Source organism: Sipha flava, unplaced genomic scaffold (assembly GCF_003268045.1).
Source record: "Sipha flava isolate LNK unplaced genomic scaffold, YSA_version1 50189_pilon_pilon, whole genome shotgun sequence".
NCBI classification, from domain to species: Eukaryota; Metazoa; Arthropoda; class Insecta; order Hemiptera; family Aphididae; genus Sipha; species Sipha flava.
The window spans coordinates 28,686-50,689 of NW_020273371.1; the positions used below are offsets into that span (position 1 = coordinate 28,686).

General features: G+C 28.4%; 1 protein-coding gene across 1 annotated transcript in view; it reads left to right on the forward strand.

Annotated features, from left to right (window-relative positions):
• LOC112690379 (rap guanine nucleotide exchange factor-like) overlaps positions 1–21,706 on the forward strand; it is a 45,969-nt gene extending 24,263 nt beyond the window's left edge. The window contains exons 3-5 of the mRNA XM_025564388.1: positions 2,194–2,321; positions 3,981–4,064; positions 21,607–21,706. Of these exons, the coding sequence (XP_025420173.1) occupies positions 2,194–2,321; positions 3,981–4,064; positions 21,607–21,706 (312 nt within the window). The remainder of the gene's footprint in view (positions 1–2,193; positions 2,322–3,980; positions 4,065–21,606) is intronic.
• Positions 21,707–22,004: the final 298 nt, after the last annotated feature.

Below are 22,004 nucleotides of genomic sequence, written 5' to 3' on the forward strand. Positions count from 1 at the left end.
TTTAATGAATTATTACCTTACACTATTTAAAGTCAATTTTAGTGTGATTGTTGATTATAAAACAAATAAAACGAAAGTTCAAATGAATCGGTATGGTAGTTTTGGTTGTACGTCGTGTTTTTTTGTTATTCACTATACTACGACTAACGTTCTAATAACGACGTCTTCTAAACATGACTCTATAATTGCTGTACAAAGTACCTACTATTTACTCATTTCAATAAATGATAATAATAATATAATCTTATGTCATGGTACCACAAACATAGTACAATAATACAGTCTTCAGTCTTCATTCTTCTCTTTTTTTTTATATACAAAACCTTCACTCCATCAATTAAAAAAACCCGCATCAAAACCTGTTGCGTAGTTTTAAAGATCTAAGCATACATAGGGACAGACGTTGGAAGCGACTTTGTTTTATACTATTTATATATTATATATATATATATATATATAGACACAGATAGTATACAACGAAGACAACTGCCCTCCACCAACAAAACAAGAAATCGAATAGCAGATTAAAAGATTAAAGAACAATAAATCATCTGGATTAGATGGGATTCAGAGTGAGATTCTAAAAGCACTAAATAATGAAACAATTACGGGTATACATAAGCTTATGGAGCAAATTTCGGAAGAGGAGATAATATCACAGGATTGGAATTCAGTAATAATTTGCTCAGTACACAAAAAAGGGATCCTCTTGACTGCAATAATTATAGAGGTATTGCATTGCTGAACGTCAGCTACAAGATTTTAGCGTACTACATTCTAGATAGAATCAAACCTCGTACAGAAGAGCTACTGGTGGATTTATTGGTTTTAGACGGAACAGGTCAACCGCGGATCTGATTATCAACTTAAGACAAATTTTTTAAAAGGGAAACGGGAATTCGATAAAAATATATGCATATATATGTCTCGTATACGTAGACTTTAAGAAGGCCTATGACTCGATCCATAGACCTAGTCTTATAAATATGATGAAATAATTTAATTTCACCAAGAAATTAGTAAACATAGTTGAAACTACCCTAAAATATACCGAGATTAAAGTGAAAACAGCAAAAAGAGTTTCAGAACTAGTCAGAGTAATAACGGAATTGAGAAAAGGAGATGCACTCTCACCCGTTCTCTTTAACTTAATGTTGAAGAAGGTCGTCAGAGAATCAAATGTCACTGGAAGTTTTTTGCTAGGGCAGATAATTGTTGGCCTTCTAGCTTACGCAGATGATACTCCTATCACAGAGAAAAATTAAATCGAAAGCCTACATGATACTCATAAAAATTGCGGGAAAAGTTGGTTTTTGCAAATCAATGATGAAAAAAACGGAATAAATAATAGTAAATAATAGTGAGGTCAGTTACCAAAAAGATGAAATAATGAAAGTAGAAAAACACAGCTTTAAAAGAGTGTCTCACTTCAACTATTTAGATTCAATATTAACTAATGACAATAATATAAAAGTAGAAATTGATACTAGACTAAAAAATGGGAATAACTGCTACTATGGGTTGGGAAAAATACTAAGCGCTAAAGTTTTTTTTCAAAAAATCTTAAAATACAGATATACATGACGTTGTTAGTCCAATAGTACTATACGGTTCGGAGACTTGGCCTCTCAGAAAAGCGGAACAAATGAAGTTAGAGGTTTTCGAAAGATAAATTCTAAGAATGATTTTTTGATCGTATAAGAATGAATAAACTGGTAAATTGAGGAAACGACATAACCAAGAATTCCAGAACCTTTTTTCAACGACCTAGCATCACAAAATAAATCTTAGTCGGAAGACTGAGACGGGCAAGGGATGCATAGAGAAACCCGTTTATTATTGCTGGGTTGTTTTCTTTACGGTCCTTATAATTGATTGATTGTATTGATTGAATATTATTAGAAGTAATTTTTCGTTTATTAAATAAAATTTAGGTATCCTGGTATGTTCATGTATATTAAATATTACCTATTATATACATTTTATATTAATTATACTATATTTCTAAAGAAATACATGCCTAAAACTGATTTTCCTAAGTATCATACAAATCCTAAATATGATGAGTGACAATTAAAATAAAAATTATAAATTGTTATATAGAGAAATATTTTGGGTATGATTTTATACATATTAGATGATACATTGATTTATATTATTTATACTTCATATGATAATTTTTTTTGTTTTTAGGATCTTCAAATAATTTACTATGGACTTCAAAGTCTGGAAGCATTGTATACCTATAGAGATTCCTCATTGCGTACACTATGCAAAACAGTCAAATATGAGCGCCATGAAGCAAACGATGTATTATACTTGTAAGTTAATATTCACTTATTATTTATTCATATTTAAAATCTATAAGTTATGACTTTAACAGATTTTATTAAATTGTATTTAGTTAAAATTATTTTCCTTAATTAAATTATATTCAGAATTTAAAAAAATGTACAAAGCTTGAATTAATTAATTATGTTCTTTTTAATTAAAAAAAAAATTGGTTTTTTTTTTTCAAATAAGTTATATTTTTAACAATTGTTGACATTTTAAAATATATAATATTTTCTGAATAGTTAAACAATTGAACCTAATAGTAGTTTATGGTATCATACTTATTAATTTTCTGCAACGTCCATTGAACTTCTATGATTATTTCATATTTTAATACTTTACATAAGTTATTTAAATGACTATTTGGTATAATGGCAATCCTTTAAAACCTAAATACAAACAGAAAAAAAAATGATGACTACTTGATTTTGTTGTTATCGGGGTATTCTTGTCTGACTATAAATGCGATGTACCTTAATTCACACCACACGTACAACTACTCAATAAATGAGTGAATTATAATTTAATTTAGATTTATTCATAATTCAGGTAATGGTATTATCTTAATAAAATTTAACTACAAAGTTTTGGTATTTTTAAAAATATACCTTTGGACTCAAATAACTAATGTATTCAATAATTATTATTTTAATATTATAATATAAATATTGTATTGTCAGGACCGCATTTAATGGAGGACATTAGCTACAACTGCTCCGATGCCAGTTTTTAGGGGGTGCTAAAATTTTGTGATCGAAAATTTGATCACTTGTGAATTATTGAACTTTTAAAATCATTTTGAAATTATTATTTTATTTTTATTTTTAATAACAATTTCATAAATTAATGTTAATGTATTTCATTTATTAATATATATTATTAATGTATTTATAGCCATATAGCTATCAACGATCCAGAATATAACTAATATACCTAATATCAGTTCCCAAATTTGTTGAGATAATGTCAATAAACATAAGTGATTTATAATAATACGGCGTATTATGTTATCGCGTGTGGCATGCGGTGGCATGTCTACTACGCAAAAATAGCATTGATTTTAGAATATCTAAAGGGTTCATGAGGATGTATTTCCTATATTTTCCGTGGATAAGCCCCTTAGAAGGGCGCCAATTTTTTTTTTTTTTGCGCCGGGGCGCAAAATTACTAAATACGGCACTGTGTATTGTAGTCTTTATTAGTGTCAAAAATATTTTCAAGTAATTAAATTTATCAGTTGGCGATTTTTCATTTATAAATTTTGTATATTTATATTTATTTTTTGTTTAACGTTTAAAATTTTACATTAATTATATTATAAAGTATATTTAAAAGTTCTTATAAATTTTAATTTAATTTTAAAATAAATATTACTTGGAAAATAAGCTTAGTGCCGCCATCTAGGTTATTTAATATACATTATATATTCTATATAAATGTTTATGGATAGATGGTGTATAAATCTTCAATGGTTGAAAAGTAAAATTATTACTTCATTCATGAATAAATATGTATATTTTATATTTATTATTATTATAAATTACCACCTAAATAGATTATAAACTTGTTACAAATACCTTTATAGAGCTTATATAAATATTATAAAACACTTAAATTGTATTATATTTTTCACTTGTGATTTTCAGTACCGGCGAGTTGGCAATGTGTTGGTATGTGTTGCTCTCAGGTTCTGTGTTCATTGACGGTAAACTGTTTCTGCCTACGTCCAGGTAAGTCGGTAGAAAAAAATTTTGATTATCTTGAAATCTCTAGTCATCAATTTCATTGACCAACATTGTTTTTTTTGTTCTCTTTCGAACTTTATTTTTAAAATTTGATGGTGACATTTCTTGTAGTTGTGTTGTAATTTTAGTGTCTTTGATTCATACTAAAGCGATTAATGTACTGATTCTAAAAATCTCTATGATCATTTCCTTTCTGCAATGAATCTTTTGGTTATGTATAGTAGTGGTAGAATAAAGAAATTATATCATACATTATATATCAGGTTCGTTGATTTATCTATATATAGATGTACCTATGGTTCATTATTTTTTGAATGAAATCGTTGATTTGTTTTTAATTTAAATTAATACATAACAATAATAAAAATTATTTAATGAATAATAAATATGAATTGGATAATGATTTTAACTTTTTCTTTTTTTTTAATTACATAATAAACTATTTTTAAAATAACTTATTCAAGCACAATACTAGCTAGTGCAAAGATTAGGCGTTCCGCTATGTAGTACAGTAATGTTATGTATGATGCATCGTATAAATATTAAGGGGAAAACAAACATATAAGTATGTTTAATTTTTATTCGGTAATTATTGATGTATGTAGTCCCCATCTAATTTTTGTATACATCATTCAAAAAAAAATATTTTAAGGTATTTTGCAATTTTAATGTTAGTCCTAATTTCTAATATTAGTAATATAATTACAATACAAACTATCATTATGGAAGGGATTTTAATAAATATTATTTATAATACAAATCTCTTATTATTGAGTGGCTTTATAATTAAAAATAATCCTATTTGATATACTAGGTAGTTATTTCATCTAATCATGTGATGTATGTATAGTTTATTCCATATATACCAATAAACGAAACCAATAGAATTCATTTTTGAACATATTTATTACATATTTTAATAATATTTATTTATAATATTATTATAATAATATTAATTATATTATATGTTTCATATTTTGTGAACTGTGTAGATAGATTAGAATTTGATGTATTCTGTGAATTTTACCGTTTTTTTCTTATCTGGTTCTGACGTCCTGCAATTCCCTCTGCTAATATAAATACGTCAAACAAAAACGCCCTTGTATGTACTGTCACCAATAGAATCCTATTTCATTGCGTTTATAATTGTATATAATTATAAAAAAAAAATTGTCGAATTTGACAATCTTCTGTCTTTTGTTTATTTAAAACGCAAATAATTTAATTATAAAAAATATACATGTATGAATCAATAGTATGAAATTATGCTTATTATATAATTTTATTTGAGTTACAACAATCAAGCAAATAATGATTTTTTGAAAATGTATAAATTCAAAATATTATATACTATTAAATGTTTAATGTTAAATGTTTAATATGTAATGTTTAAAGATATTCATTTTTTTTTTTTTTTTGCAATAAGAAACTTGTGGAGCTCATATTAGTATTACGTCATGTATGTTCACAAATTTTACCGCCGTATTACAGTACTCGGAAATTGCATGCGCGGTGCTATAATATAACATATTCTTTTGTTAGAAACGTCTAGGTATAATTGAATACACAATATTTGATTTACTTACGATACATTTTTTTTTAAGTAATTTATTTTTATTTTTAATAAGAAATACTATTTTGGTACGGATGATATTAAAATAATAAAAAAAATGCACGTATTTGTTGAAAAGTTCAGATGTTATTTAATAATATTTTTTCATAAGTTTAAGAATTCTTCCGCTATTTTATCACACAATTTATATTATTTTGGTTATTAATTTTTTCTAAATATATATTTATCCCTGTTTTATTAGTGATTATAATGGAATTATACTTCATCAATACGTTTATTAAAACTTAATTAAAACTGTAATCATTAAATTTTATCGAAATATACTCGTATTTATTTTAATTTTTTCATATTGTTAAATTAATTCGTTCTACAATCAGTATCAATTTATGCAAGTATAAGCGGTTGAATAATTATCGAATCTAATTAAGCATCCCCTTGACGTGATGAGACACGTGCAATAGGGGTCTTAAAGTGAACTAAAAACTCGCCCACTTAGGGATCAACACTCGACGCGGATGTAGATTATGAATGATTTTAAAGAGTGCAAAGTAGGACTGACATTCGGGCCAAAAAATACGCCTCTGATAAACCAACCTCTGTTAATACATTTTTTTTATTTTCTTCCTACGCAATAGAACAACAGATAACTTGTCTCTTTTTCCGATGCATTAGGAAAACATGTGGGAAGTAATGTGGAACTTATTACATGTGTTGTTTCAAAGGGAGTTAAAAAACGTTCATGGGCACACGGAAATATTATTAACAAGACACAAATATATAAATGTATAAATAACTAATATATACCATGTTAACACGAAAGTAGCATTCAAAATAAAATATATGTCCCATTATACTAACTTAAATATTTTATATATAGGTTTTTTATTTCAATGTAAATTATAAGTATATTATTACATCTAATTCAATCAAAATTCAAACTAAAAGTTTAAATTCGATGGTTTTTAAATTTTTATTTTTGTTCTAATTAAATTATAATTATTCATTGTAGACAATGCAATTACATACAATAGTATTATATAATAAGGAATTGAAATTTAGCATATAGAAATTATTATATTACTTGTCATGCATTCGATACCTTGTATACATGTTCCATTATTGAATAAAACTATACTATTATGGTAAAAATTTAAAAACTCATACCCAGGGTGATGATATAGTTAATGATATGATATAGGTGAGTAAGACCATAAAGTAAGACATACAAATGTCATTTTTATAGATATCTAAGAATGCTATTAGTTTCTATAAAAATATAATACAATTAATATTTTACGGTTAATTATTATACTTTATCTTATTACATATATTTATCAGGAAAAACTTTTAAGGTATTAGTCATGTATGGACACGTCATATTGAAGATGACTGATGAGCGATGATATTAGATAAATTATATTTTTTTGGTACCCATTATTTAATTAAATTTATTATTTAGTTATATTTATTTAAATTAGAAGATTCTATATTTTGGGCCAGTATTTCTATAATTATTAAATATTTAAATCACTAAATATAATTGGACTCTAATATAAAGATATTTATTAAATTCATATTATGTTAATAAAATAATAAAAATTAAATTAAAATTAAAAATGATTAAATGGTTAATACTCGTAAATTAATATATAAACTATTTATTTATTTAAGTATTCTTATTATGTTACAATAATTCTAAGCAATATTTTGCGAAGCAGAATTATTCATCATTAAAATTACAACAAAAATTATCGTGTTTCATATTATTGATTTATATTTTTAGTATGTTGTATAAATGATGGTCATAAACACGTATTTAACATTTTATAAACCATTTATTATCCTTTTATTTGATGTATTGAATTACTTAAAATAAAATTAAAAAAGTAAAAATTTAATATACGATAGGTGTTTGGAACAGTGGTGCCCACAAGTTTACCATGAACCAGTGTAGTTATAATTATAGATACCCCAAATTTATTTTGTTCTACATCCATACGACCATATTCGTTTGATTAAAATAATTTTTTATTCCAAAAGCATTCTCAAATGCATATTTACTTTAAATAAATTAAAAAATATTGCAAATTACTGTTAAACATTATTTTAATAGGGGTTTGAATTTAAAATTTTACAAAAAAAAATCTTTAGAGGTTTGTATTGCTTAGGGTAGTTTTTCAAATACAATAACTTATTAATTATTAAAGATTTCAAAGATGATACTACAACATTCGTAATAATTTTGATCAGTGATTTAATTTAAGGCATTGAATATGTGTTGACTTGTCTTACAAAATATATCTATTACTTCATCACAATTTATTTTTATATAGTAGTTACATAACATACTAACATAGTAGCGTATAAATCTTGGGGTGGTTTTCTGAGCCCTGACAGTAACTACAAACACAATCAATATTATTATAGTTATCTATATTAATTATTTTATATTTATATTTGTTTGCACACTATCAATTCTTTACGTTTCATTAAACGATCTAAAGATCCAAATAAAAAGTTATGCATTTATAGTGTTTGCTCCAGAGATCAGTGTGAGGCCCTCAAATGTATGTAGGCCCCGGGACCCACGAGAACTCAATGCAGTTGTACCACTTGGTACCTTACATGGGCGCCAGTGGTTTGAGATAAAACAATTTCAAAACAAAATAAGTATATAGTATAATTCTTATATTATCGGTATAATTTCTATTTTTTTTTTATATACACAAATAATTACATAGAACATAGATGTGTAAAGAATTTAATATGGTATTAACAATGAACTATGTCTACAGTTAATCCTTTGGGATGAAATAATAATTTCCTAAGAAATAAATTCAAAATAAAGTAGAATCCGCTTATAACGATATTCAAGAGACCTAGAAAATCGGATCGTTATATCCGCATAATAAAAAAAATTAAAAAAATTTGATTTTTTTTAAAAATTGATTTATTAAAAATTGATTTATTAAAAATAAAGTATGTATTATGTATATGTACGTACAATTTTTTTGGGAAAAAGTCAGTTATAGTACTTTGTATATAACTGAAACAATAAGATTTTTTAACATAGTTATCAATATTTTTCAATGCCCTAGATACTTTAAAATATAATCGACAATTTCTGCTTGGTTTTGGTTCTTCTTTGTTTCATAAAGCAGCGTCAACCTCGATGAAATTTTGTAAGTCTTCTTCAGAAAATCATTCTATTTTATCACACATCGTTTCTTATTCAGTTTCATTATATACTGCGGCCCGGAGCACAGCATGGTAAAAACAGTTCTTTATTGTAGTAGTATAAACGTCATTCCATACATTAGAGAGCATTAAAATTGAAAACTATAATGACATTTTTGATTATTTTTCATGTTATTCTCAATTTTTAATTTTGAATATCAACTTTTTCGAAATTTTACTAGTTATGATTGTATAATAACTTGATCCATAGGGTGAAATACAGAGATGGTGTTTGGAGGGAAAAAACAGCTTCATGAAATCGACATTTTGTACAGAATGATGGGCCGGACGATTGTCAAATCCACTTTACTGTTATAGGCGAATAAAAACACAAATTTTTATTTAAAAATAACATCGTTATATCCGAATTACCGTTGTAACCGGTATCGTAATATCCGTCCAAAATTACTACACGTGAGATATAAAACCAATCCAATTTATGACTGGAAATCGTTTTATCCTGAATATCGTTATATACGGCATTGTTTAAGTGGATTCTACTGAACATTATATTAAAGCTATAGGTTAGTGTGTGTGTGTGCGTGAGTACGTAAGCATATAGACGAAATCGTTTACATTGTATTTGGTCGTATCAATACCATATTACTTTAGTTGTAAAATTTTTGAACAGTTTTGCTTTTATGTCAGAAAGAAAAAAAACGCGCTTATATTTCTCGCACATTTATTTATTTATTTGATTTCATATACAATACTAAGTCTCAATAAACAACTTCACGTGATGATTATAGTCTTATGCAGTAGTTCGTCCCTCAAAACATTCGTTGTATCAAGGCTGCTTTGCGGTGTTATTAAACGATATTATGACAAGTAGATTTAAAAATTTTACTGTGTAGGATTTATTGAGCATGCGTTGAAATCATACCTACTATTAAGTATATGTTTCTGTGAATACCTCTGTGCGGGTACATATGTGTGTGTGTAAGCAACATGCATTTATAAGTGGCATGCTGAACAGAGGCTGACACTTAAATTTAAAATTGGTTGGTAGTTACTGTATTACTACATTAGTTAAAAATATAAAATGTCATGAGTCATATGTTTTAAAAAAAATAAAAAAATAGTTTTACGATTATAAAACTATTGTATGTATTATGACAACTGAGTGGTATACCATACAAGACTGGACAACAAAGTATTGTGTGTCTCAACGCACCACTGTACCATAAAAGATATACTCCATAGGCATACGTCATGGTCAAGTATGTCGATAATGTTTTATAACGTTTAATATTGAAAAATACTAAAATCTTGAAGGGATTTATAACTCTCAACTCGTATACGAAGCAATATTTTGTTACATATAATTACAACAAAGGTTCGGGAAAACTTTATAACAAAGAAAGTGTAGTGCACGAGTAACGACCTCGACCTTCACGTAGCAGCAGCAGTGTAAACTCGCGAAATGCGATGTATACACACGCTCCGAAGCACCGCGTTGTAGCATAGTAATCATTCTATAGGAGCAGCAGTAGTAGTTGTAGTAGACACGTCATCCCCGTCACGGTGCGCGGCGCGACGGCGCGCGCGTTTCCATGAGAAGGGGCCCTTCGGCAATGAATGGGGCACGACGTCAACCGGTGCGCCAGGTGATTTACTGCAGCAGGAGGTGAAGTGGGGAGTTGTTTTACGGACCACATCTCACCAACACGGCCACGGGACAACACCACCGCGTAGCGGTGTCTATCCCCACCGCCGTTCGTCGCGCCCATCAACCAACGCCGGCTGTTGCACGCACGCACACATGCACGCGGCCGCGACACGACTTGCTAGCCGTCGCACGCACGCACGCGCAACAGTCCGGCGGCGGTGTGCTGTCACACGAACACACGAACACACACACACACACACGTGCGCGCGCACTCACGCACGCACACATGCACACATGCACGCACGCACTCGGATGGAAATGACGACGACCGCGGCGTAGTGTGTGCCAGCAGTGTAGATAGTAGTGAGGAGATACCAGCAGTGGTGCGCCGTGCGGTGGACAAAACGTAAATTTCGCACGACGATAATAACGCGGAATAATCGTATCGTTATTACGGTGCAACATTATTGTAATGTAAAAAAAAAAAAAAAACACGTCGTCGTCGTCTTTGTTTATCGTGGTCGGGGTGCGTGCGTGCGCGCGCGTTCGTCTATTATCATCGACGGAGCCGAACGGGACAAATTTTTCGTTATCGTTATCATTCGTCGGCCGTCCGTCGCGTTCCGTTCCGTTGTACGCGTATTCACCGAATTAGTGTACTCTCCGCGTTCGCCGTGCGTGTACGTGAATCATAAATTATTATTTCCCGTGAACGCAACAAATCGGTTTTTTTTTTTTTACTTTTTTTTTTTTTATCAACTTCACACCGATTACCGTCGTTTTGCCTTCTCGTAGTGTTATTATAATCGTATTAATACTTTTAACCTAATAAAACACCATTTAGATTTGTGTGTGTGCGCGCGCGCGCGTCCGTGTGTGTGTTTGTGCTGTGCATATTATTATATTCCGACATGCGCGCGTGTATTATAATAACACTGTGCGCGCGCTGCGTGTGGTGATTTAACATGCGAAAATAATGTTTGCGGCCGCCGCAGCAGCTCGACGACGTCGACGACGGTGAAAGGATTTTGACCGTGCATGTGCGGTATACGCATACACATATATATAAATACATATGTACGTAGATAATATCACATATCTGTGTGTATAATATCATATACGTACCGAAACATACGTCGTATTTTCATTTTTTTACAAACTCACGATCTGTGGAATTCTGGATAAACGTCGGTCGCCTTCGGAAAATGAAAGGTAAACGATTTGTGATCTGTGTACTACTGCTGATCTTTGCGTTTTTCTTACATAACGTATCGTATTGTGTTATTTATCATTTCGTAAAACCGTGTACACCGCAGTGTCATTGATGAAGTTAGATTTATCAATGTTCCACAGTTGAACGGTGCACGTTTAAGATAAGACGTGTGCAATGCGCATGTGGTATTGCGTGCGCCGTGTGTAATCATTAACAGAAACAACAGTTTTATATTGTATTACATTATTGTTGGGTTACACGTTGTACCCAAATTTCGTCATACAGATACAATATACCCATTGCCCTACGAGATACACTAGCTCAGAGTGACTATATGTAAAAAAAAAAAAAAACGGGACACTATTTTTTGCTATAGGTAAAAAAAGATTATTGATTGTCATCAAAACAAGAAACTTATATAAATAATATATATGTTTACATTATAATTATAATATATTATGATAATATAAATTATAATTTCAATAATAATTGACTTTCTAGTGTTATGAATATTATTATTATCGACGATCGAAATCGTCGTAATATCAGGGAAAATAAATTAAATTCCTGAACTAAAAATAAACATCTTAACATGACTGGATTTCATAGATAAAAGTATCTAAAGCTATTTATTATTGATGACTATCAATTAATCGCTAAAATCACTTTTTAATGAAAAAAACTGTGTAAAACAGGACGGGTCACCCTACGCTAGTCGTATACGTTGTTGCTGGTGATTTTGTTCTTTAATGTTGCTAATGGCTCTCTCCGTCACATAAATACACAATATCTACTTACTATACACGTATATGTGTGTTGGTTGGTGAAAAGCAAATATTTAATGACCATCGAATGAGAAAAATTCGCTTTGATCATTGTTAAATGGGTTATATACCGAGAATCGACGTCATTCGTTTACTATAGGATAAAATATTGACAATGTTCGCGATTAACCGCTATTATATTATTATTATTTATTATGGCCAGTAGTTGGCATAACTATAATAATAATAATATGTGATACTATTTACACATGTTATTTTAGTTTTTATCAAAAATCTATTGTATGCGTTTCAACATTGTTGTCGTGGTAGTACACGGTTCAGTCGTTCATATAAGATTTTGTTAATAATTTTCAATGGCGTTGAACATGCCATGCGAATGAAACCGTTTACGCCTAAGTATGTGGACACGCGAGCACTAAAATAGTATCTTTGAATCATCAGTTCAACTTGAGAGTGGAATTTTATTAACTATTTCTACATTGCATCACTTTCTTAAACCAATGATGGGTAAAGTTCAAATTAATCAACCCGAACACATTGTTTATCGTTTGCATTCAGATCCACTATACTTGGGTTTATTTTAATTACATTTTCACTTAAGGCTAGTATTTCGTTATATTACTCATAAGATTAAAAAAACGATTTTCAAAGTAACCCAGCAATTCATAGCTACAGAGGCTTTTTGAAAAAATGATATGATCGCTTTAACATAGCGTTAATTGCTATTACTTATTAACTATTAATTTGTATTGTACTGAGTAAAACTTCTATATTATAAGCCATTATCTTATACTTAAATGACGATGATTAATATACAAACAATATATTAGCCTTACTTATAATGCTTAATAATTTACTAGAAACGGAACAGAATATCACTTAAAATAAATACTCAACATCGATCACTGAATTACTTACTATTTGGAAAATATACAAGTTTTAAACATCTATTTCTAAATAAAAATAATACTAATATTTAAATGTAAATATAATTTTCAAACTTTGGTAGGAATTATTCCTTTGGTAGCTAATATTAAAAAGTAATTTTAATATCAACATTTTTTTTATATTATCAAATTTCAGATTCTGAAAATAATTTGAAACTAGATAAGTATTTTTTTTTTTTTTTGTTGCTTATCAATTAATAATATAGTCTACTTGAAAAATTGATATTTGTGAATACATGCTAAATAGTAAGTAATTAAAATACGCGACACCGGTTACAAACGTCATGCATTTTATATATAACTACATATAAACCTTTATTATAGTATATTAACATAACTTTTTTTGTTCTTGGATTCGTCATATTATAATAATTATTATCGTCAAGTATTTTGAGTAATTTATTCTACTGAAAACCCATTTAACAATAGACTAAATTTAATGGTTCAATACTGTGTTTATTGTCTATAAGCTATATAGTTAAAATATTACCAAACTATAAATTTAAGAGTAAATAGTACTTTTATAATAACGGTTCTTACTTCTTATTTTTTCAAACTAGTCTGAGAACCAATTGCTCGAGATTCTTCAATTCTTGGCATGTGATAGAAATGTAATTAACAGAGTAACTAACCTCTCACGCATTAGTTATGTCTCTTCACGTTAATTGTAGAAAGGTGTAAGTAATGAATGACACAAATACTAACATAGTCTTTTTTTTTGTTAGAATATAGACGAAGTTTGAAACATAAATTTGATCACGTTATTCTTGCTTATGTAATGCAGTCATAACTGCATCACCATGTGTGAATTATATGTGATATCGTATACATAAATTATGCACGTATATAAATACTTGTATATTGTGTTTACTTCTATTGACTTTCGATTTTTTTACGAAAAATAAGCAAGAATCCGTTGATAAAAAATAATCATCATTATTCTTATCTAGTCATTTCTATGAATTTGGATATTCTTATCCTAAATAATAGGTACGATTTATTGATAATATTAAGTTATTAAGTTTGGCAATATGGGAATAAGTTTTATTTTTTTTATACATTATAGATACAACAAATTCTAGCTATCGGAAAATCGTGAACTATAATAGTAAAGGTATAAAGATTTTGAAATATCAGAAGTCGATCGATATTAGATGAGTGCTGATTTATATATAATTGATTAATTTTATTATTGAATACCAATTATTTTGTTAAAAAATAATAATAATAATTTTCGAAATTCAAAAATTTAAAAATGTTTAAATTTTACTTTTACACGTATTCTGTATTTTGTATCTTGTTCTTATCCCATTTATAATTTGATACTTATATCTGATGGGTTAAGGAATGTTTTTGTTAAATGGAGAAATCAATATAATGATGTTGTGTCAACATATAGGTAGTGTTTGTCACATTTATTGTGCTTTCTCTCATTTCCCTTTTTCGACAGACTGCTATTTGACGAGAACAAAGTGTCTCTAAGTATTTAACTCAATCTCGTACATAGTATTGCCACTGCTTTGGTTTATACGGTCAATATCGATTCTAGTTAGGGTTTTAAGTGCGGAAGTGAACATAACTCGTTTTGTGGATGCGTAGCGAATTCGAATTCAATATGCTTTCGTATCGGAATTCAGTAAAATTATGATGCTGTGGTCGGGGGAAAGTGGATTGCGCCAATAACCATCGTAATTCGTACTTTCTAATAGTTTCTGTATATTGAAGCACATTCATGGTTTCTGCATCGTATTTTCTATATTTTGATCTCAAATGAAAATTAAAAAAAAAATTTGCCAGCTAACTTTTTAAAATACGAGTATCGCTCAAAATTAGATGTTGATGCAGTTTTCTTTGTTCGTGTGTATATAAATAACTAGCATAAACTCTACAATTATATAACTTTATGTTTTTCTTTTATTGTTTGAAAAAAAAATACATAAAATTTAATATGAATACAGATGATTGAAACATGTGACTACTATATTTTCGCGTTACTATTTTTACATTACATCATTTTTTTTTTTAATTCATAGTATAAAAATTTTTTTAATAATTATTTGTAATTATTGTTATACATACTACAAGCAAATCGCTAACCATGTATTAAGCCATGATACATGTAATAAATGTTGATCTAGTAATTGGGGTAACATTTTTATTTTTGTTAGTTAATATCATATTTACAATAATCGAATATATAATTATTAAGTGTTTAGGATTAATATAAATAAACTAATATTGTTAGTATTATTTCTGAATTATTAGAACTTGAGGAAATAATATTATGTTTTATATTTCATAATAACGTTTTTTTCTGTATTCACTTAAATATACGAAAATAATAAATAATATAATAATGTAGGAATGAAATTCATTCAACTATAGATAGTATTTTATTTCTATAACTATGCATTTAAAATTAAAATAATATTTAAATGTTTGTATTATATTTAGAACAGCTATAGTAGGTAATTAATTTGTATAAATGGAAATATTTTTCTACTTATTAACATTTGTAAATATTATTGCAGAATTGTATGTTTTATGTATATTTATTTTAATAATTATTATTGTTTATAATTCCACGGTGAATCGTTTATTTTTTACCTATATATTTTGTTAATGCTATTATAAATATAATATGATTGTTGATAATTTTTAATATTTTATTTTTTTTTTTCTTCTCACATTCTACCTAAATCAACCCAAATTAAATACTAACATTTGTATAATTAACATTTAGGTGTATCAAATTTTTTGAATCGTTTTAATTTAAATTTATTATACATAAGGAACCTAAATTCCAAATAACCTCAGTTGCGTACTAAACAAAAAGCAATTTTGTGTTTCTCATATTTGCCTCCTAGAATTTGTTTTGGAGTAGTAGCAAGAATAACATTTTTCAATTTTATTTACTGTGTGTGTCGCCATTATACTTCTTTTAAGGAATTAAGAATTTGAAAAAAAAAAACATGAAACATACATTTTCTTTTATAAAAGATAACACGCATGATTGTATTCAGAAGGGTTACTGTTCCATTGTTTATGTGTTAGGTTACTTCTTGCCAAATTGCAAACGTGTATTAAACTTGGTGATTTCCTAGGAAGTATACCGATCATTGTTTTTAATGCGCATATATCGTATAATATGTATATATAAGATAGCCGCGTCGCACTAGGGTATAATAATATTGTTTTCGCACTGACCACATGATGTGTATATAATTTCCGAAAGAAACTAAGAATTATAATTGTTTTATATATCGAAAAACACGATCGTGTGTATTGAATAGTCAAAAGCGGCTGGCATTATTTTACGACGTGGGTCAATTTGTTTAAAAAAAAAAAAAACAGTCAACGTATAGTGATGGTGTATTTTTATAGACACACAAAAGCTCTGCTCGTCGTTTCATGCGTAACAAGCCGGTTAAGTGGTATAAGATCCACCGTCATTAAAGACAATATATACAAGACAGATCAATATTTACAAGTAAAAAGTATGGCTCTTCCGATGTACAAGAATATCTTACGATACAGCCTCGCCAAGAAATTATTTTTTCTCACCGACGTGTGTGTTCGCTGTTTAGCCGAGTATATTATTATAATATACCGCGCACGGTATTTTTTTGTTCGTTCATTACGACGTGACTTCTTTGGTCAACCGTGTGAAAATAAAAAATAAAATTATGGAATTCAATTGGGTGGCAGCCTATAATATAACGTATCGACGTGTGTGCTGTAGTGCAATTGTGTTGCTGTTGTTGCATATTACTGCGGAGTATGTTATGAACTATATATGAAGTAGTAGCGATTGTATTATAACGGATCTGTTCATCGAGATTTCTCGTCTCGTACGTGCTCGTACGTTTTCCGGTCGACGGCTATCTACGTGGTCCGAAAATGTCGCGTCCGACTGCCATCATGTACTCTTCTCTGTATTACACGTAGCAATATAATATTGCTTTATATATACAGTATGTTTCATTCAAATAGTAACATGAAATATTTTTTTCAAATTACCTTAGATTGAAATAGGAGTTTCAGAAGAAGATAGGGAATACTAAAATATAATTTTCTTGATGGAATTAAATTTCTAACCTTATCACTGTACGCATGCACAACACAACTTTTTTAACAAAACATTTTTTTAAATAGCAATACGTATTTTTAACACCAAGTTCGAATAGATCTAATTTTTTTTAAATAAACTATTTTCCTATCTCAAAAATTGGCAGACTTACTGTGAGTGAAAGTTGAAAAAAAAAAATATATTAAACGATTTTTAAAAATTTAAAAATGTATTTTTGTCATTATAAAATTATTTATGATTTAAAACAGGGCACACGGAAAAATAAATTGTTATGATTACTTAAATTACAATTTAAAATGTAAAATAAAATGTAAAAATTACATTTTTATCTTAAACAATTTGGTACAATATATTTATTATCATCTTACGAATTGTTCGAAGTTTTGTCCATTATATTCTTAACATACTTCTAATGTGTGACTTGTTTTCAATCATAAATAATTTTATGATGACAAAATACTGATATTTTTAGATTTTTAAAAATTGAGAAATTTTTTTTTTCAATTTTCACTTGCTGTAAATTAGCCTATTATTGTAATAGAAAAATAGTTTATGTATAAAATGTATAATTAAAAAAAAGCATTGAAATATTGAAATATGGTGTCAAAATACATATTGTTATTTTTAAAAAAAATGCAAGTTGTGTTGCGCATGCGTACACTGAACGGGTTAGAAATTTTAAAATCATAAAAAATAATATATTTCAGTATCCCTTGTCTCTCCATGAAAATCCCATTTCAATCTGAGGTCACTAGACATAAATATTTCGTGTTGCCATTTGACTTTTATAATTTTTACTTTATACGTGATAATTTATTTTCTACTTATATTTTATCTTTTAATTAATGTGTTTTTGTAAGTATATTTAATTTTGTGTAATATAATTCAGTCATTATCATTTAAAAATATATTTTCAAAAATAATTATTTTGATGAAAATTATAATTTATTTGCGTAAATGTCCAATTATGTATAAAAATAGTTTTTATAGACGCGATGTTGTTGATTTGTAGTATTGTTGTCTACTTATACCTTTACGTACGTATATTCCTTGTACATTTTTGCGCTATGTTTATGATTATTATTATTATTGTGTTGTACGTGTGTGACTACTGTTCTAATGATGGGACGGACACCAGTATGGCACTGTTGGGTGAGGCGTCACGGATCGTTCAGTGCATTCTTCATTTTATAATAATAATATAATAATATATACCCATTGTCGTACACACACACACACACACGTGAGCGTGCGTGCGTTATACATTTAATTGACAAACTTTTTCAAAAACGATATCCCCCGAAACCCGGCAACTGGAGAATGTGATACAAGAGAAAGCGTTTTATTTGTCGTAAATTATAATAATTGAATACTAGCGAAGATCTTACTGGCGGGCGGTTTTTCGCTAATAAGGAAGTATTATCGCCAACAGTAGTTATTATAATATTAATAATATTATGTAGATGTATGTAAATGTATTATATTATGCACATATTATTTGTATATATCATAAATGTGAATGGACATGATGTGCACGAAAAAACGTGATCCACGCAATATATAAAGTTTTATGTTTATAATAATTTTTTACGTAATGTTTATCTATAGAATTACATGTCTTTGGTATTTGGACAAATTTGTCTTGTAAAGATGTTATTAAGTGCTCACAATTTGTACTTTTCTATACACCAGCTCTGATGCGCACTTAACGCAATTTTTGACGATATTAAATGTGTAAATTATCAGTACGTCGGGTGCGTATTTGTATTGTTTGCATATTGTTCATTATTATTTTTTTTATCAAATTTACTCATTGATTTTAAATCGCAGTGTGTAATCGTAATATTCAATTTAAACACAATATACGATCTATACTTATTTTTCTTTTTTTAGGATGAGATTGGTCCACAAAACGACAAAATGTAAAGAAATCGAATATATATGTATGTATATTTGGTATTAAAAATATGTGTGCGAAAATGTGGGACCTAATAATATATAAAAAAATTAATAGTATTCGATCTTAAGTATAATGCACATGTACAAATAAAATATGGAAAATTGATCAGAAATTTATTTTTCTATGAAAAATCAAATATACTAACAACAATTATTAAATATTATTTACTAATTTTTATTGAAACGTTTATATTACAATTACTTTGAATAAATTGTAGTCAATATTCTAATCAAATTTCAACTTATTTTTTGCATAGTTAGTTTTTGTTACACTCCTGTTTTATATTGCTCAAGGTTTTTATCGATATCATATTATCATTATATTGGTTTGGTTGGGTCGTTTTAAACAATCTATTTCATGTGTTTACTCTCGATGAAACAATAATTAGTGCTATTTTTTTAATTCCGTAAAATTATTTACATTATAACAGTAATATAATTTTAATTTTAAATATACTTTAATTAAAATTAAGCTGTTAGACAGTTGATAATCACTATTCTGGATACCTAATATAAATATGTATAGTAAATTAAATCGCATTGTCACATACAATTGAGTAAAAAAAAATTATATTAAATTAAAAACTACAAATGTTTATAATGTCCAAAGACCATCCATTATTAGTATATTTATTTATTTTATCTACAAAAAACACGCCATGTCACTAACATCCGGGGACCGTCATCGTGTGATAACTATACTACTGAACCCCGTTCTATTGGGTAATGCTATTATTTTAAAATATAATATAAACGTTTTATAAAATTAGTAGTAATACTTAAAATTAAAAACTATATCTAATACTGTTGTTTATATAGTTAATTGTTATTAATTATTACTGAGAAAATGCTAGTTAAAAAAAAAAAAGAATTAAATGCTTAATTCAATAAAATTGGACGAAATTAATTGTTATCCGAGTTGTTAACCTAACCAAGGTCTTTTATTTCGTAAATGTATATTTTGGGTATCCGACACTACCATTGCTTTCATTATACAGTGTTCTAACTTTACAGTTAAATATCACAATAATTATATCAATTTTCTTGTGTGTACAGTTATATGTGAGGTGGAAGTGGATGTGGAATCGAAATACCGCTGCAAATTTTTTTTGTTGAATTGCACGTCGACCGACCATATCGTAATAAGAAAACGAACGTCATTCGACTTGTGGTCGTATGATTTAGGCCCCACATTTTAACATTGTATACTGTATAACAATTTACATTTATTTTGATTTGTCAATATTATTTTCTCGGAGTTTTTCACCTATAAAGCAGACAAAACACGAAGTATAAGAATACGTATATAAGGTATTTATTTTAATTAGTTGAGTTTAAGATCCAATCCGATCACTAGAGTTAGTATTTTAAAATAAATCGCTCACTCCTACCGCACTTCACCCATTTAGAACAGGGTCGATTGGGTAAAAGTGTGTTTATATAATTATTTTTGTGTAATTTATATTTTATAAAAATAAATCATCCATTTGCAGCGATGTGTTTTATTTAGTTAGAGCAAATTTCAATAGTCATAGCAAGTCATATTTTCAAAGATCTATTAAGTATAACCATTGATTTTAAAATAACATTTTATTAGTAAAAGTTTATTAGCAAATCAATGGTATAACTTAAATTTTTATAAGTCAGTCCATTTAATCGGACCCGTAGGCTTGTTAGTGTAAAAAGAAATAGCCAGCTATACACTCAAAATAGTTAATAGAATTGGATATAGAGTATTGATTACTCATTCCTTACCCGAAGGGAATTATGTTGACATTATAATAAATAGAGTGGTTACTATGTTACTCTGATTTCTATGTTATAAAAACGATTGATTATAAGGGCCAGGTTGACCACGAAACGTAGATACGTTGGTTTTGGTCGTAAAATTATATGTAAATAATTGTTGTTGAAAAGATTACTTTTTCAGCCACACTGACAGATGTAAACAATGTAATTCCCCCTGTATTACAAAAAGGGATATCGATGCGGGCGAGTGTCGCGTTTAAAATACCAATAAAAATCATCGCGTTTGTATACACTTTTATATGGTGTGATAAGATTCAACTGTAGACATTCACTAATGTTATTATGTATGCTTGTTTAATTCTTAGTGTTCAGTATCCTGGTCGGGAAAATGGTCCCGCGTACGACATACGTTCATTTGTGGCGTTTCCCGCGAAATTCTCGTCATGGCTCGTGCACGACAAGTAAATCGATTCATCACGCGGCTGTCCTCCGTTTGTCCATTCGGATATGTCATCTACTATTCGTCCCTCGGACTCCGCGTTAAAATCGCAGTCAATTATTATTTAACGTATAATAAAAGATACATAATGTATTGAATTGATACTGTATAGCCACATTTTTTGATAATATTTGGTTTTTCGACCTAATTTCACAGAAAACATTTCATTAATTTATACAGTTATGCGCGCTTGTTCAGCTCTTTCTCATATCGAATACACACACACCCACACACACACACACATACACACATATATACCTTACG